This window comes from Pollicipes pollicipes, unplaced genomic scaffold (genome assembly GCF_011947565.3).
Source record: "Pollicipes pollicipes isolate AB1234 unplaced genomic scaffold, Ppol_2.1 Scaffold_7231;HRSCAF=8579_pilon_pilon_pilon, whole genome shotgun sequence".
NCBI lineage: Eukaryota > Metazoa > Arthropoda > Thecostraca > Pollicipedomorpha > Pollicipedidae > Pollicipes > Pollicipes pollicipes.
In genome coordinates, this window is record NW_023597034.1 from 15,453,989 (window position 1) to 15,471,663 (window position 17,675).

General features: G+C 58.7%; 1 protein-coding gene across 1 annotated transcript in view; it reads right to left on the reverse strand.

Moving 5' to 3' along the window:
• Positions 1–683: 683 nt before the first annotated feature.
• The window catches only part of LOC119110475 (uncharacterized), a 30,897-nt gene continuing 13,905 nt past the window's right edge, over positions 684–17,675 (reverse strand). Inside the window, exons 2-8 of the mRNA XM_037234312.1 lie at positions 13,738–13,872; positions 11,186–11,282; positions 8,871–8,974; positions 7,288–7,396; positions 6,178–6,325; positions 5,780–5,860; positions 684–4,783 (exon numbers count right to left, since the gene is read on the reverse strand). Coding sequence (XP_037090207.1) covers positions 1,802–4,783; positions 5,780–5,860; positions 6,178–6,325; positions 7,288–7,396; positions 8,871–8,974; positions 11,186–11,282; positions 13,738–13,864 — 3,648 coding nt within the window. The 5' untranslated portion in view covers positions 13,865–13,872 and the 3' untranslated portion in view covers positions 684–1,801. The remainder of the gene's footprint in view (positions 4,784–5,779; positions 5,861–6,177; positions 6,326–7,287; positions 7,397–8,870; positions 8,975–11,185; positions 11,283–13,737; positions 13,873–17,675) is intronic.

Here is a 17,675-nt window from a genome sequence, read left to right on the forward strand (position 1 = left end):
AGAGGTGAGACCAGCGTGGCAGCAACTTATTGTAACGGTAAATGTCGGCTGTCACATTTGTGAATGTTTTGACATCGAACCCGGAGAGTGGCAACGTGGTCGCAGAACATTTGATTTGGTTGACAGAATGCTAAAAACGTCACCCTGCCACGGACGTCCGAGAACAGCTTAAATGCAAATTGTGCGGTGTCGTCATCCCTCTTGGTTGCTGTTAACGCTGTCAGCAATTCTCCTTTCTAGTCGTCAAAACGCAATTTGGGCCGATTGTCCGCATGCCCCGCTCCTGCTACCTACTTGGTCTCTTGCATGGCCTTCACGTCATCGCTTCGATAGCTCCTGCAGCCTGCGTGTGTTGGCTTTAAGTGGCGGATTCGGCGAAGCGTCGACCTTATGGCTTTGCGCACTAGGTAACTGTGTTGACGGTCTCGACAACGCCATCAGCGTGAGTAACTGCACTCCGAAATTAAGCTAGCACATAACTTAATACACAATCCCTCAGCGGTGTGCCATCCACACGTCTTCCCGCGGATGAGTTATGCGCCTCACAGCTGACATGGCTGCTCTGGAAGACGATACCGTTCCGCTTGGACCATAATCCCTCCGCGATGTGCCATCCGCACGTCTTCCCACGGATGAGGTACACGCCCCACAGCTGACATAGCTGCTCTGGAAGACGATACCGCTCCGCTTGCATATGTATTTACATATTTGCAGACGCTCATGTACTACGCTGGTGGTTTGGCACCGGCAGGATAGCGGACACTGGTATGGAAAAAGCCTTCAAATCAGCGATACGCAATGAGCAATGACAACTTCAAGCATGTGCATTGCAAGACATCAGTCACAACATTCTAGGAGGCAGGTAACTGGAAAAACAAACACCGCGTTAGATTCTGAACAAAACTGTCATTTTTATCACGGCCAAACACCGAGACAGCACGACGTCGAACGTCAAACGTCGAACATCGAACGCTATAAAACCGCAACTTATCCGAGTCTCGTCTAACTCGTCTCGTTACGAGCCTCGTCAAGATCGGGCATAGAATGTCGCACTCGCTGAGATCTAGCCACGCCTCCCTCTCCCATCTATGTCCACGCATCGTTTTTTGAAGGAATGCAATTACGCATTCGACGGACAGGTGCGCGTTCATTGCCGATGCGTTGCTAGGTACGCATCACTGTTTTACGCTACAAGCTATTTTACAGCATAAGCTCGAGGTAGCACTTGCACACTTCCACAGCTCCTTTCGGCAAATGACATCTTTCAGACAGTAATTATTTTTGGGTTCAATATGCATAGAACATCTTTACAGAACAGCAAGGTATGCGTCAAAATTTGTCTTCAAGGCATGTCGTTGCATGAACCTAGCCATCACTGTAAACGCAGGATGCTGACACTCACGTAATGGGAGCCGCCGGCGCCCAGTCTGCACCGGGGACGTCGCGCCAAGCGTGCGCTGCCTGCTGCCCCGTCGCTGGCCTCAGGTTGTGTCCAGTACCGGCGCGCCATTCTTGGCCCGCCGGGTCGCTGACCCTGGGGTACTCGGGCCCACGCGCCCGACCTCGCCGCGCCGCTCGCCGGTACGCGTGCGCGGGCGGCAGCAGACCGAGGCGGCCGGCCACTCGGGTGACGTCATCGGCGAAGCGTTGCGATAACCGACGACAGGCAAAACCCGGCGAGTGTGACGTCACCGCCTGCAGCCGGGGCGCCCGCGGCTGGTGTCGGGTGTCGATCGACCGACCAAGGGTCTGGCGGCCTGCGGCACTGGCGTCGGCCTGCACCCGGGCCGCCCGGCTGACGTCACTGGCGGGAGGGTACGGCCGTCACAGTGACAGAGTGACGCTGCTTCTCGGGCCGCTTGCCCAGCGTCCGCGTCAGGTCCTCCATGTGCTGGATCGAGGCCGACGTGAGCGCGGTCGGAGTCCGCAGCTGCGGAGCCGTGGTGCCCGCCGTCGGCGACGCCTTCTTGGAGGCGGCCCCCATCCGCGCCTCGGACTGCTGCCGCAGCAGCGACGGGTCTGGGATCGGGTGGAAGTCCTGGCTCTTGGGCCGAGGCGGGAACATGGCCTGCATCGGAAACATGGGCGGACGGACCACACCGCCCTGGGCCATGGCCATGTGGGAGAGTGTCAGCAGATTTCGCATGGCCATGTCGTAGCCCAAGCGGCTGGCCATGCTCGTGTTGACATGCAGCGGAGCCGAGTAAAGGTTGTTCGGAGCCAAAGAGGAGGGCGTCCAGGGGAACGGCACGGGCATCGGTGCGCAGGGTGTTGAACGGTGCTCTTTTGGAGCCGAGGCCTTCGGAGATGGAGTGGCCTGTGTTCCTGCCGAGGCGGAGGGAATGGGCGTTAGTGATATCTGGTGAGACCGAGAAAGACTGTTCACAATTGAGTGTATCGTCTGAGTGCCCTGGGCCTTTGCTGGCTTGCGCTTCCGCGGCTTTGACTTGAGTGCAGGAGACGATGGCTTCCCGAGTGTCGATGTCGAATCAGCGACAGCCGTCTTCTCCACGTGTGTGGAAAGATCAAGAGGAACTCCAGTGGGGGTCTTGTAGTGCTTATCGAAGGATTTGGTCGTGCTTCCTGGAGCTCCGCGTATTTCTCTGAAATACTGCATGAAGTCATTAGATAGCTTTCCGCTAGACATGTTGGGACTGCTAGGGCGGTTTTCGGCCATTTTGAAGTCCATGAGTTTAGTTATGGGATACATTTCAGAGATTTTTGCTGATTCCGACGTCGCTAGGCTGTATTTTCTGGCAGATGCGTATGGAATCTTAAGCACTGTTGTGGGATTCTTCTTTGGAATGACTTTCGGCGCTCGTTCATTTGGTAATGTTTCATCGCACTCTGTCGGCGTCGGCAGTCCGTTCCGTCCCTTGAAATCAGGTTCGTCCAAGGCACTACCACCGAGCGGTTGCGGTACCATAGCAGGTGGTGGTCTTGTCCTGCACGTCGTGTCCCTTTCGCTTCGCGGTCCACGACCAGCCAACGCTGGTGCCAAACTTTTCAGCGAATTCCGTTGTGAAGTAACAGGATGACCAAGCGATGAGTTGTTCCTTGCGTCGGTGTAAAACACAGACCTCTCTTTGGACACCTTCCTCACTCGTGCCGCGGGCACGGTCTGCACGGAGCAGTCCACCTTTGTCGGAGGGGTGAGACGCTGTCCCTGCGGCTCCGCTGCCTGGGTGGAGCACGACACGGAGGGCCTGGAGGGAACTGTCTCAGGGCCCGCAGTGACCCTGGCGAGGTCAGGTTTCTTAGCGAGCCCAGACGGCGCGGAGTGGTCAGGTTCAGGAATGGTGGAGGGACTGGCCTGCTGGGGTGATCCCCTACGGACATCGCAGCCATCCTTAGGTTCCCTTGTTGGGTTCGAGGGCGGGACACTGGATGCAGTGGTGCCGCCAGCCGCTTCGGTGTCGTGCTCGCTGACCTCCGCACCCGCTTCACAATCCTCCCCGGACGCCTCCAGATGGGCGGTCGTTTGCTCGTCGCGTCGCCCATTCTTGCTGCTTCCTTCAGACACCACGAGCAGGCCACCTGTTGCTTCTCCGTTTCGTTTCACGTGATTATCGTCGCCAGTGTTATCAGGCATGGCCACAACGTCACTTCTCGCTGGGTGGATTGTTCTGCTGGACACATTCCCTGTCTCATCACGCCCCTCGTAGTGTTGAACTTTTGCAGTACGTGACATTTTCCCAGCAAAGTCGGACCCCGATTCGTTGTTCACACCCTCACTGACGATGTGACAAGCGGAGTGATCTCTTTCACAGTTCGCGAGAGCTTCTTTGGACGTCACTGAAACACCATTGGATTCGACCATGTGATGGCAATCCTCGGCGAGTGCGTCACTATTCGCCGCGTAGCTCAGACCGACAGCCGCTTCACTGTCCGTCGCGTCTGCGTCACTGGCTGACGAGCACCTGCCGCTGTCTGCCAGGCTCATCTCTTCCTGAGACCGAGTGAGGGCGTCCTCGCTCAGCGCGTGTATGCCCACTTCCGAAGAGCACGTGCTGTCATCACCGGCACCGACACCAGCCTCCCTCACGTCACTAGCCGCTGCGGAGAGATCACCGACATCAGCCTCTCTTGCGTCACTAGCCGACGCGGAGGGATCACCGACACCAGGCTCCCTTGCGTCACTAGCCGACGCGGAGGGATCACCGACACCAGCCTCTCTTGCGTCACTAGCCGCTGCGGAGAGATCACCGACATCAGCCTCCCTTGCGTCACTAGCCGCTGCGGAGAGATCACCGACACCAGGCTCCCTTGCGTTACTAGCCGACGCGGAGGGATCACCGACACCAGCCTCTCTTGCGTCACTAGCCGCTGCGGAGGGATCACCGACGCCAACCTCTCTTGCGTCACTAGCCGCTGCGGAGGGATCACCGACGCCAGCCTCTCTTGCGTCACTAGCCGCTGCGGAGGGACCATCGCAGTCCGTGGAGGGCTCAACACAGCGTCCGGAGGACGAACAGAGGACCTTGTCGTCATGCGCCGCCAAGTAGTCCGTCAGATCGCCAGGAGGTCGAGCTGCTCTGTTCTGGGCAAGGCCGCCGGGCTCCTCCTCCGCGTCCAGGCTGGCGATGATGTCCTCCACCACCTGCGGCGACGACGGCTCCTCGTCGTCGGCGTCGAACATCCGCTCCAGGAGGACCACGGGCCGCTTCAGCTCCGCAGGTCCTATCCTCGGATGCTTCGCGGCAGGCTCCCCCGCCACCTCCGGCGGCCGCGAGGCGGCAGGACGCTTCCTCACGAAGCGGTACGCCAACCGGACCGGAGCGCCCTGTAACCGGGGCAGGGGATCGTGAGCGATGTGCCGGCCAGCCGCCAGTTGGAGTGACGGGTGCGGCTGGCGGCAATGGGGCGTGAAAATCAATCCGTCCGCCAAACGACGTTCGCACCCCACCCTCATTGCATTTTCATGCGGCGCGGCGCCCGGCGTGTTTTCGCTCGCGAGGCGAGCGCGGCGGCGCCGGCGGCCCGTGGTCATTTCACACGCGCCGCGGCACGACAATGGGACGTGCCGGCCGGCCGGCTGCGGCCGCGCGCGGGCGGCGCGGCGTGAGCGCGCCAGCGGAACGGCTCCCGAGCATGATAATGCGGATGCCGCGGTCCGCCGGCCGGTCTGGCGGCAGGCCCTGAAGGGCGGACGGCCCGGAAAACGGCAGCACGACGCTGTCGGGATTCTTGACAATGTTGTTGCACGGACTTGAAAGGGCGCCGAGGGAGATGATGGGCCATGATGGGAACGTTCAAGGATTTTGATTGCGGCGGTGACTTGCACTTGAGAAGCGCTTCGCATGTGTCGAGAGTTTGCGCTCTGGCGCCGGCCCACTGAGCACGACCGACAGCTCAAGAGACGGCTGATGCGGCCTCCTGTTTGAGGCATTTGCAGTCATAGGATTAACAGATGATAGCGGACGATACTAAGCGCAAACAAGTGGTTGCTAGCTGAAAAGTGCACTGCCGTGACCCTGAGAGAACAGCACGGTTATGCACGTATCAAGAAACCATCCCGTGCACCGACCTCCATCTGTACATTTTAAAGTTATGGAGCAAACGCTTTTGGAAATGAAGTGACGCATTCATCCTGCGACGTAAAGCAAAACGTGTGTTCAAATTCACACCCATTCAAATCCCCCGTAAAAAAACAGGAGCGCACTCCGCATTTTCCGCTTCGCCTACACGAGCACGAAACACCTACGGACGTGGTAGGGTTGTGCGTCGAAACCACTTTATTCACACATTCATGCCATGATGACAGCAATGACTCGCTAACCTGCGTCGGGCGGTACATGAAGCCCAGGTCCATCAGGCTGATGTCCTCCGGAAGAACATGCTCCCCATAGATTAGCTGGACCTGCCGGCAACACACTGCGTCGCTACGTGCTCGAGGCCCGGCCTGTCGTCTCTCTTCCTAAACCTGCGGGCACTGGTGGAGAAAACTAAAGCTTTAATGACTCGGTCAGCAACGATTCAACCGTGGTATGGAGTTTCTTCGTACGGCTCCTGACCGTCTTGGTTGATGTACTGGGTTTGGAGCTGAATGTTAAGCGTAGACCTTAAAGCCCAATACTCGGTCGCGTTTGAGCCTTTATATCAGGTGTTAAGTAGCTGGACAGGCGACAGGTGCACCAGGTGACCAATCGGAGGACGCAAACGCCTCATCACACTCACCTGCACAACTGGGGATAGCTGGAACTTGGTCCGGACAAACTTCTGCAGCACGGTGAGCGGTGTACGGGCCGCACAGCGCAGGTAGCGCGCCGGGGGTACGGCTTCAGACGGCTCTTTCCCCGACTCCTCGGAGCTGGCCCCGCAAGCCCTGCACGGTAGCGTCAGCATTGTTTGGTTCGCTGCTGGTTCAGCTGAGTACGAAGCCGAACCTTAACGCTAGTTATGGCGGCCAGCCCGCCCACACACATAACGGGGCGACCCTGTTTGCCTTCCATTGCGTGCAGGAAACGTGATCGGCCAAATCGACGCCGGCTCATGGGCCAAAGGTCAGTGCACGTGCTGCGACCACCACGGGACAGATCTCCCGGTGCTGCGACCACCACGGGACAGATCGCCCGGTGCTGCGACCACCACGGGACAGATCGCCCGGTGCTGCGACCACCACGGGACAGATTGCCCGGTGCTGCGACCACCACGGGACAGATCGCCCGGTGCTGCGACCACCACGGGACAGATCGCCCGGTGCTGCGACCACCACGGGACAGATCGCCCGGTGCTGCGACCACCACGGGACAGATCGCCCGGTGCTGAGGACCGCACCGCACGCCGACTTCCATCCCAACCTGCTACCGTCCCATCATTTAATGACTCAGCATGCAGCCCAGCTCTGCAACCCACTCGATATACAGCTAGCTTCCTGACCGCCTCGACAACCAGCTCCCTGGCTGGCCCCAATCAGCTTCGAGATCAGCATGACAGTGTGCTACCCAAGAGGTTGACGGAAAAGTCAGCTTCTGTCAGACCAGACGCACAGCCAGCCCCAGATGGATTGTCCACACAGCCGGCCTTTAGACTGATTGTCCACACAGTCAGTCCTCAGACCGATTGTCCAACAGCAGGCCTGGTCTCGCGCTTACTGGCATCACCCTGCAGTGACCGCCCTTCATGCCAGGGTGACAGGCAGGCGGCACCATATAGGCTCAGTAGCTGAGTGCGTCGTAAAGCACCACTGTCACACATGACTAGCGTCACGCGACATCGCTCCCGACAGCCCGGCGCGGCGGCGCAGCCGCCGGCCGACGGGCCCGTTAGGTCACGTGATGAACGTACCGGTCGGCGGTGAAGAGCGCCAGCCGGACGTGGACGTCCTCGTCGGCCGTGTAGACGTGCGGCACGAACGAGTCCACGTCCCCCTTGGCCCAGCCAGGCAGCTCCGGGTCTGCAAAGGTGGCAGCGTTAGCTCCAGGGTCTGGAATACACCTATCCGCATACGGAGAAATATGGTAAGATCTGGAACGCCCGATTCTGGAAAAACAGCTTATGCTGTACCAAACTAAAATTTCCCGTCGAATTCTGACAAATTCATTACGCGCCAACAAAACCGCAAGTCTATTGCCCCTTTGATCAGCGGCCGCCTTTCGGCACCACCTCTGCCCTTCCCGCGCCGGACTGCCGATTGCTCGGTCAGTGTCTGCCTCAGATCCGCCATGTTCTGTGCAGGCGTTAAACGGTGACTTGTGCCGGGGTCGGCCGGCTACATTCAGCAACCCGGCGTACCTCCCAGAGCTCCCACACCGCTCCCAGCGTATGGCCAGCGTAACTCAGGGAGTATTGTTTGATCAGTTGATCCACGAAAGAGAGAGAGAGAGTGAAAGAGAGAGAGAGAGAGAGAGAGAGAGAGAGAGAGAGAGAGAGAGAGAGAGAGAGAGAGAGAGAGAGAGAGAGAGAGAGAGAGAGAGAGAGAGAGAGAGAGAGAGAGAGAGAGAGAGAGAGAGAGAGAGAGAGAGAGAGAGAGAGAGAGAGAGAGAGAGAGAGAGAGAGAGAGAGAGAGAGAGAGAGAGAGAGAGAGAGAGAGAGAGAGAGAGAGAGAGAGAGAGAGAGAGAGAGAGAGAGAGAGAGAGAGAGAGAGAGAGAGAGAGAGAGAGAGAGAGAGAGAGAGAGAGAGAGAGAGAGAGAGAGAGAGGAGAGAGGAGAGAGAGAGAGAGAGAGAGAGAGAGAGAGAGAGAGAGAGAGAGAGAGAGAGAGAGAGAGAGAGAGAGAGAGAGAGAGAGAGAGAGAGAGAGAGAGAGAGAGAGAGAGAGAGAGAGAGAGAGAGAGAGAGAGAGAGAGAGAGAGAGAGAGAGAGAGAGAGAGAGAGAGAACAGCGGTAACGGGAGTGGAAATAGATAGCCAAAGAACTAAAGAAGACAAGGAAAGCATGTTTCCGAGCTTCTAAATTATCGAGCAGAAATTTCTAGGCGGTCGGCCAGAGCCGAGGGCCCCACAAACAAAACGTCATCGGCATACATCACGGCGGCGCGTCGTGAGAGCCATTAGCACGTGCCACTTGGAGCCGGGCTCCTCGCCGTCAGCTGGACGCCACTAAATCAGTGTGAGGCCTCGCCGGACTGAGCCGGCGCCGCCCCGGCCGCGGCCGGCACCCGTATGATTGCAGACACTCTGCAGCGGACCACGACTCCGCCGCCGATAAATTGGCTATTGAAGATAGCCATCTGGACAGGCGGGGCAAGGACCGGCGCGACCAAGACACGTGCTGAGGCTAGGCCCAGGGCCAGTGGCCCGCCACAAGGCCGGAGGCGCGGCTTTCGCCCACTGGGCGAGATGTGACCAACCATGTCACACTAAGAAGCGCTGCGACAGAATGTTGACCATGAAAAATAACCAAGAAGGTGGTGAAGTAGGCACAAACTCACCTGCGTAGGGTTTCATCTCGTAGAACTGTCTCCGCTGTTTCATCTCATCTCTGAAGAGGCCCGGGACTAGTTTGTACACCATGGTCTGGAGGATGCGGTCTGCCCTGAAATACAGAAAAGAATTCGGTCGTGATCTGGGTTCATTTGCAACTAAGACTGAAACAGAAGAGCGAGAGGCCACGGCTGGCTGAAATACCTGATATATGATAGAATGGTGGCAGTTTGGAGAACATTGCATCACTTGCCCCAAATTCTTAAGGTAGTCAATGGCACTATTTCACTTTTGTTATAAAGTGATAAGCATTTTTCGGGGATGCCTGCTTCACTGGAAGACAAATATAGAATTATTATGCGCTGAAATCACGGTCCAACTAGAAGGCAAATGCCTCTTCCGCTTATTAACAAGTAATTAAAAACATAAAGAGCAGTAATCATGTTCTTGCAAAGCAGTTTGCTTCTACATTGCCCTCCGCTGAAACTGTAAAGCAAAGCTTCCTGTGCACAAAGAACATAGGAATAAGTGATTTGTGTTATTTTGGTGAGACAATGAAAGTAAAGCTTTGGTTTCTCCGTCCGATTTTGCCGATAACGAATCGGAAGGACGAGGTGATGGCCGCGCCCATCGCTGCACACATGGTCCAGCACCGCACCCGAGGGTTCAGCTGGGGACAACAGTTGGCCGATGGCAGCCTGGGAGATCCAGGGGTGGGACCCGGCCGAAAAACCAAAATTGATCCATCAGCCCGGCCAGTCGCCGGAAAACCGCAGCGAACGAGGGGTGGCCGCGTCACCGCAAACAGCCTGAGCTAACGGGGCGTGCCGGGCAGCTCGGTTCAGTGAGGGTCGCGGTGGGTGCGTACAGCAGAAGCTGCCGGTGGGTGCGTGCGGCAGAGGCCGCCGGTGGGTTCGTACGGCAAAGCTGCCGGTGGGTGCGTACAGCAGAGGCTGCCGGTGGGTGCGTACGGCAGAGGCTGCCGGTGGGTGCGTACAGCAGAGGCTGCCGGTGGGTGCGTGCAGCAGAGGCTGCCGGTGGGTGCGTACAGCAGAGGCTGCCGGTGGGTGCGTACGGCAGAGGCTGCCGGTGGGTGCGTACAGCAGAGGCTGCCGGTGGGTGCGTACAGCAGAGGCTGCCGGTGGGCGCGTACGGCAGAGGCTGCCGGTGGGTGCGCACAACAGCGGCTGCCGCTGGCGAGACTCGCTCTGTATGTCTCGACCAGCGCTGATCACAAACGCCGTCGGTCAGCAACAAAGCCGGCCCCCACGTGGCGGACCGTCAAGCTGCGTCAGATGCCACCAAACAAGGGTTCCGATCAACCCGACGCTAATTGCTGGGCGAGTTATCATTCAGAAAGGTACATCAGCACTCTTCCGAGATAGGGCTACTGGTGCGGAAAAGTTGGCCTAGGCAACAGATACCAGGAGTGTATTGATATTTCTAGCTGCCGGGGGTAAGGGTCCGCACAAAACTTGGTTTTCCCCACCCCGAACCCCAGTGCGAAATTCTTTGTCGCCCCTCACAGACCCCGATGGTATGGCCCATCCTGACCTGTGTGCGCTTCTGACAGGCATATATGGTATCGTCCATCCGGACCTGTGTACGCTCCTGACAGACACAGATGGTATCGTTCATCCAGACCTGTGTATGCCCCTGACAGACACAGATGGTATCGTCCATCCGGACCTGTGTACGCCCCTGACAGACACAGATGGTATCGTCCATCCAGACCTGTGTACGCCCCTGACAGACACCGATGGCATCGTCCATCCTAGCGCGACGAGCCCATGTGGTGACCCCCCTGTCTTGGCAGCAACAGTCCCTGCCCTGGTCAGACCTGTTCACTGGCCTAGCAGCAACAGTCCTCTGTCCTAATCAGACCTGCTCGCTGTCTTGGCAGTAACAGTCCTCTGTCCTAGTCAGACCTGCTCGCTGTCCTGGCAGTAGTAGTCCTCTGCCCTAGTGAGATCTGCCCGCTGTCTTGGCAGCAACAGTCCTCTGTCCTAGCCAGACTTTCCCTGGCTCATCAACGCGCTGAGAAGACGTGGACCTGAGATCTTAGACAATCATTTGCACAAAGTTTTATTCGGATGTTAGCTACACGAGACTTTTTTAAGGGAACGTGGAGCACGTCGTCACGCCCCTTTAATGGAGCGCTAGTGACTGCTTTGGCCATATTAGCCATTAGGGATCATGGCGTAATCGTGAATCGTTATCATGATTATTCGCCTCCCCCCCCCCCCTACCACACACACGAGGGAGTCCGACGCGCCAGCCCCTCGGCCATTACGCCAGCCCCTCGGCCATAACGCCCCCTTACCTGAGACTGGTGGAGCCCTTGGTCCTGTGTATCATGACGTCACACACGGGACAGTAGCTGCTGGCTGCAAGGTGGCGTAGTATGCAGGAACGACAAACTGAAACCGAGAGCTAGTGTGAGGAAGACCTTGCGCTGGCACGGAGAGCTAGTGTGAGGAAGATCTTGCGCTGGCACGGAGAGCTAGTGTGAGGAAGACCTTGCGCTGGCACGGAGAGCTAGTGTGAGGAAGACCTTGCGCTGGCACGGAGAGCTAGTGTGAGGAAGACCTTGCGCTGGCACGGAGGGCTAGTGTGAGGAAGACCTTGCGCTGGCACCGATCGACCATGAGTCCGCGTCCCAGCGGCCCTGCTGGTCACGCCGCGTGCGCAAACGCGTTACCATTAAAGAGCAGCGCGTGCGACCAACGGCGGCCAACAACACCAACTTCGCGGCCTCCTTCTCTGCTCCGCTTCGGTTACCGCCTGCGTGTCAACACCCTCTCCCTCCAGCACACGTGACCGCGGTATATCCCCTCCCCCCCCCCTAGATAGGCAGAGGAGGCGGCCAGATAGCCATCGTTACCAATCGTGAGCGTTTACATTAATGAGGCCGAGCGCGCGTCGCGCAGCCGGCCCCGTGTGTCCGCCCTCGCGGCACGTGCTGCCCATCCCCACACGTGTCCCTGGACAGACACGCGCGCCACGCGCCGAGTCAGCGGTATCCGTGCCAATGCAGGGGGAGGGGAGGGGAGGGGGGCACAGCTCGGCGACCAATGAAAACACGGGATGAGCTTAGGCGGGAGCAAGTGGGTTGTGTGTGGAGGCTATTTAAGTGCAGAGGACGTAGGGCGTTGCAACGCGGATGGCAAACAAAGGGGCCCCAGTGGCCAGATAAAAACGCGCGCTGTGCATGGGTGAAACGGTTGGCAGCCTACTGCTAAAAGTTCGCCGCTGTTAACTACGAAACGATTCACAGCTGTGTCCGACTCATGGCTGAGGGAAAGGTGACTCAGACGCTGGCGCACGCCGAGGTTCACGGCATTGGGCCCCGTCAGACGCTGGCGCACGCCGAGGCTCACGGCATTGGGCCCCGTCAGACGCTGGCGCACGCCGAGGTTCACGGCATTGGGCCCCGTCAGACGCTGGCACACGCCGAGGTTCACGGCATTGGGCCCCGTCAGACGCTGGCGCACGCCGAGGTTCACGGCATTGGGCCCCGTCAGACGCTGGCACACGCCGAGGTTCACGGCATTGGGCCCCGTCAGACGCTGGCACACGCCGAGGTTCACGGCATCTGGGCCCCGTCAGACGCTGGCACACGCCGAGGTTCACGGCATTGGGCCCCGTCAGACGCTGGCACACGCCGAGGTTCACGGCATTGGGCCCCGTCAATGGACAAAGTTCGCAGCTGCACGCCTCTACTGCACTTCACCAACGGCGATCATTTGCTAGTTTCGAGTTGCAGTTGGCTGACCCAAGTAGCGGCAAGCAACTCCGAGAAAATTATCATCTGTCCAAGGCGTTGTGTGGAAAGCAGCGAACGTTAATCCCAGCTCTCCTTTTTTCATTTCGAGACAATGGCTACATATGTAGCAATTCTCCCCTACATACGCATACTGGTCGACGACGGTGCCCCGGCCCAGACCGCTGCGGCCTTGAGGTCAACCGAGCTCCGGGCCGCGCCGACTGCCCATTCATTTCAGCCGACCAATCGATACGGCGCGGCAGCCGCGCCAGCCTCGGGCGTCGGCTGAGGACAGGCCGGAGCCGGAGTGGCACAGTGTACTGGGCTGGGAAAGGGGCCGGAACCGGTGTGGCACAGTGTAGTGGGCTGGGAAAGGGGCCGGAGCCGGAGTGGCACAGTGTAGTGGGCTGGGAACGGGGCCGGAGCCGGGGTGGCACACTGTTGTGGGCTGGGAACGGGGCCGGAGCCGGTTTGGCACAGTGTAGTGGGCTGGGAAAGGGGCCGGAGCCGGGGTGGCACACTGTCGTGGGCTGGAAACAGGGCCGGAGCCGGGGTGGCACACTGTAGTGGGCTGGGAAAGGGACCGGAGGCGGGGTGGCACGCTGTAGTGGGCTGGGAACGGGACCGGAGCCGATGTGGCACAGAGTAGTGGGCTGGGAAAGGGGCCGGAGCCGGTGTGGCACGGTGTAGTGGACTGGGAACAGGACCGGAGCGGGGATGGCACACTGTAGTGGGTTGGGAACAGGGCCGGAGCCGGGTGGCACACTGCAGTGGGCTGGGAAAGGGGCCGGAACCGGTGTGGCACAGTGTAGTGGGCTGGGAAAGGGGCCGGAACCGGTGTGGCACACAGTAGTGGGCTGGAGACAGGGCCGGAGCCGGTGTGGCACAGTGTAGCGGGCTGGAGACAGGGCCGGAGCCGGTGTGACACACTGTAGTGGGCTGGAGGCAGGGCCGGAGCCGGTGTGGCACACTGTAGTGGGCTGGAGACAGGGCCGGAGCCGGGGTAGCACAGTGTAGTGGGCTGGGAACAGAGCGGAGCCAAGGTGGCACAATGTAGCGGGCTGGGGACTGTCAACTCATGACGATTTGCGCTGTCACATGACACTTACATGTGTGCAGGCATTCAACAATGGTGGTGGCATCGATGAAGTAGCCGGCACAGATGACGCAGGTTAGGTGTGGCCTTAGGTCATCCAGGCGAGGTCGGCGTGGCCCCAGGTCACCGGTGGATGCCATATCACTATCTGAAACATACAGACTCAGTATTACTCTCCGCGAATAAACCATACGAAAGGTAAAGTGACAGCGGAGGACAGGATCCCATCTGGGACACACCCGTTTCCTTGGCTGTACGTACAGCGTGCATATCAACCCGATAGCCGAGTGATAGCCGGGCTTCGCTGCGCCGGCGCAGCGGGCCACTGGCACAGAGGGCTCTGTGGCGGGGCCACTCTGGTGCGGGGCCACTCTGGTGCGGGGTCACTCTGGCGCGTGGTCACTCTGGCGCGGCGGGCCCAGTGGCGGCGGGGTCACTCTGGTGCAGGGTCACTCTGGCACGGCGGGCCCAGTGGCGGCGGGGCCACTCTGGTGCGGGGTCATTCTGGTGCGTGGTCACTCTGGCTCGGCGGGCTCTGTGGCAGCGCGGCCCCGACCCGCATGCTAACGCTCCGCCTGGCGCCCAGCGCAGCGGCAAAAAGGCCGTCCTCCACTGACCCGCCCGTCATCGCCGCCGGAGGGTGACGGACCATCTGTCATGGGATGACGTGACTGTGGACGTGGACGTGCCGAGTGAATAGACACCGCTCTGTCGACACGGCTGCACGCCGCACACAGTCCGCCCTTGTGGTACCGAGTCACGAGCCCCAGAGAGGGATGGTTCGGTACAGCCGGCTGGTTAGGTGAGGAGACCGGTTTACATGCCCGATACTAGACATGCATTGAGGTGCGCCGAAGAATGCCGGTAAACGGCTTGCGGGTCCTACTGCATCTGAAATCTGCATTTTTACAATGTCGTGTTCTTCGACTATTGCGGGATCGGCGCTTTCTAGCCGGCGTCTTTCTAGACACGGCCGGCAGTATCGGAGGCTTACCACGAATGGGACGTGGACGTGGACGTAATCGGTGATCATTTGTAACATAATGTTAGAACCGGCCGGGGACGGAGCTACGCGCGAAGCTCTCGACCAGTTGGTGCCACCATCGGCGACCTGCTAACGTCGGGTATGACGGAGTTTCAATGATCATAGCAACTGGTACACTGGCCCTGAAGTGGCAGCCGCCGGCCTCAGACAGCTGTCTCCTAATATGCCCAAACCAGCCTTCTAACCGAAGATACCAATCGACGAAAACATGGCAACTCGCCCTTGGTTTTGCCTTGTCCCGCCCTTACGGCCTCTACTTTACCCTGAATCATCCAAAGAATGTCGTAAATTTGGCTGTAAGAGCGCCTCTGCACGGTAACAAAGGGCAGAAATCATTAATTTCTACGACCCAGCCGCAGAGCCGTCCGTTTCACACCCCTGCGCCACTCTCGTGGTGGGCTTCAGCAGAGGACGCCCCGTCCCCGAGCCGAGCGGAGGCCAGCTCCAATCTCTCGGTAGATGGCGCTCTCACAGGCGCCCATCGTCACATGCCGACGGGGTGGCGCGGTCCGTCGATGTGCCGACAGGCCGCGGTCCCGTGACCCGACTAGGCCGGCGCGACGGGCGGTCTCCGGTCGTTCTCCGGCACGGTGGGCGATCATCAGCCGTTCGCCAGCGCGCTCGCTCCGTCCCGGCCCGGCGTTAATGAAGCCATGAATAAACGAGCGCCGGTGATGGATGGCACTGCACACCCCGGCCGGAACGAAATTAGAGTAGCGCCTTGAGAACTGAGCTCGAAACGCGACGAGGCAGGGAGCGTTGCTAATCAGGGATACAGCGAGGACTGGAGAAGTTATGCAGAGACCTACGGCGATCAGGGACGGCGCAAGAGTCCTGCACATAGTGACCGGCAGCAGCTGAATTGAAACGGCACATTAACTTAATGGAACATCACTGTAGGCTAGGAGGAATTGAACCAGCCTCCGCCGAGAGACTCCACAGATGTCTCGGGTGCTGACACTGGGTCACCGCTGAGATACTTTACAGCGCCTTGATCGCTGACATTGGACCGAGCTCCGCCGAGAGACTCTATGTCTCACAGATGTCTTGGCCGCTGACATCGGTCCGCCGTCGAGAGACTCTACAGCGTCTTAACCGCTGACATTAGACCGCCGCCGAGAGATTCTACAGCGTCTTGACCGCTGGCACTGGATCAGACTCCGCCGGGACTCTACAGATGTGTTGGTCGCTGGCATTGGACCACCGCCGAGAGACTCTACAGCATTTTGACCGCTGACATTGGGCCGAGCTCCGCCGAGAGACCCTACAGTGCCTTGACCGCTGACACCGGACCGAGCCCCGCCCAGAGACTCTACAGCGCCTTGCCCGCCGACACTGGACCGAGCTCCGCCGAGAGACTCTACAGCGTCTTGACCGCTGACTAGCTCAATACGCAGCAAACAGAAAAAACAAGACCCCAGCTGCCCTCTTCCGCTGGGGCGGCCACCAGTCAGCAGCGCGCTATTGGAGCGTGTCTTTAGCGCCAGACGCGGGGCGGTCGTTACCGTCGCGCATGAGCCGGGCGGTGCCTTTCGGCTGATGTCCCCCTCATTAGCGCGGCGACGCTGCAACGAGCGCATAACGAGCGGCGGCGGGCTCAATTAGTACCGAGGGCGCCGAGGGTGCGGGACGGGGTCCGGACCGGCGCCGGTGTGTGGGTTCGCGTTGGACCGGTCGGGGAGAGGGAGAGGGGGAGAGAGAGAGAGGGGGGAGAGAGGGAGAGAGAGGGGGAGAGAGAGAGGAGAAGCAAACAGGAAGCCATAGAGAGAGCATCACAACATGGCGGAGATTGAAGAAGAGAATGGTAAGCAGCCACGTTTCATACACCGCCTCGCCAGCCCAAGCTCAGCTGCACCGGCCTTCCCCGTCCCCCACTGCTTCTCTGTCCGGACCTGTGTGAAGAGCGCCGGACTCTATGTCCTGGAGCAGCCACGATAATTAGCCTGGATCGCCGCGGGGTCGCCGCGCCGGGTCTGCCGCCGCACGGCAAATACGACGCATCGTCGCGCCGATAAATAAAACATGACGGACGCCGCGGGGCGCGGCGGACGATCCTGCCAGGAATGCCTGCCGCCCGCTGTCGCCGGCGGGCGGGGCGGACGGGGCGGATGGGCGGGGCGGGGCGACAGGAGGCAAAAGAAGCGCGTGGCACGAGCGGAGACATCGGAAACCACGTGCGGATCCAAGGGGAAGTGCCAAAGTGGCAAATGCCCCCCCCCCCTCCCTAAAAAAGAAAGAAAAGTTATGGGGGGCAAACTATGCCCCGACCTCCAAATTCCCTACACAAATATTACTGTTAAATTTTTCAAAGTAACTTGCTGCTGTTTTCCCACCATCTTCTCCGATCGCTAGTTACATCCTTAATTATATATATATATATATATATATATATATATATATATATATATATATATATTGCATCTTCTCCAATCGCTAGATCGCTTCCTTAGTAATGGTCGTACACAGTGCTCGATGGATGGTACACAATCATGACATTAAAGTTTGTTTTAGGCAGTTGGAATCTACTGCTGCTATGAACGACACATTTTTCATTTTTGAATATATTGCTGTTTTTACCCAGGCTAGTCTGGTCTGGTCCGGTATAATACACCGGGAGACGGGAGTTTTTCAGTCTCCGAGGTATTGTTGTTTGAAAACCAGCCCAAATGTAATCTCTCCCCGCTCCCCGAAGACACACGCGCACAGCTGAACGGCTGCATAAGCCTCTGTGGGAAATAACATGAAAAATCACATCTTCGGTAAAAGAGCTGAATATCCTCTGGGGTAAGGGACCGACATCTGGCTTAACCGCATACCAAAATAAAATACCAGCGCAAACTGCAACTAAAAACCAACAAAATGTAGTCGCCTGTGCACCTAGCGATCTATGAGCAATGACAGTGGTT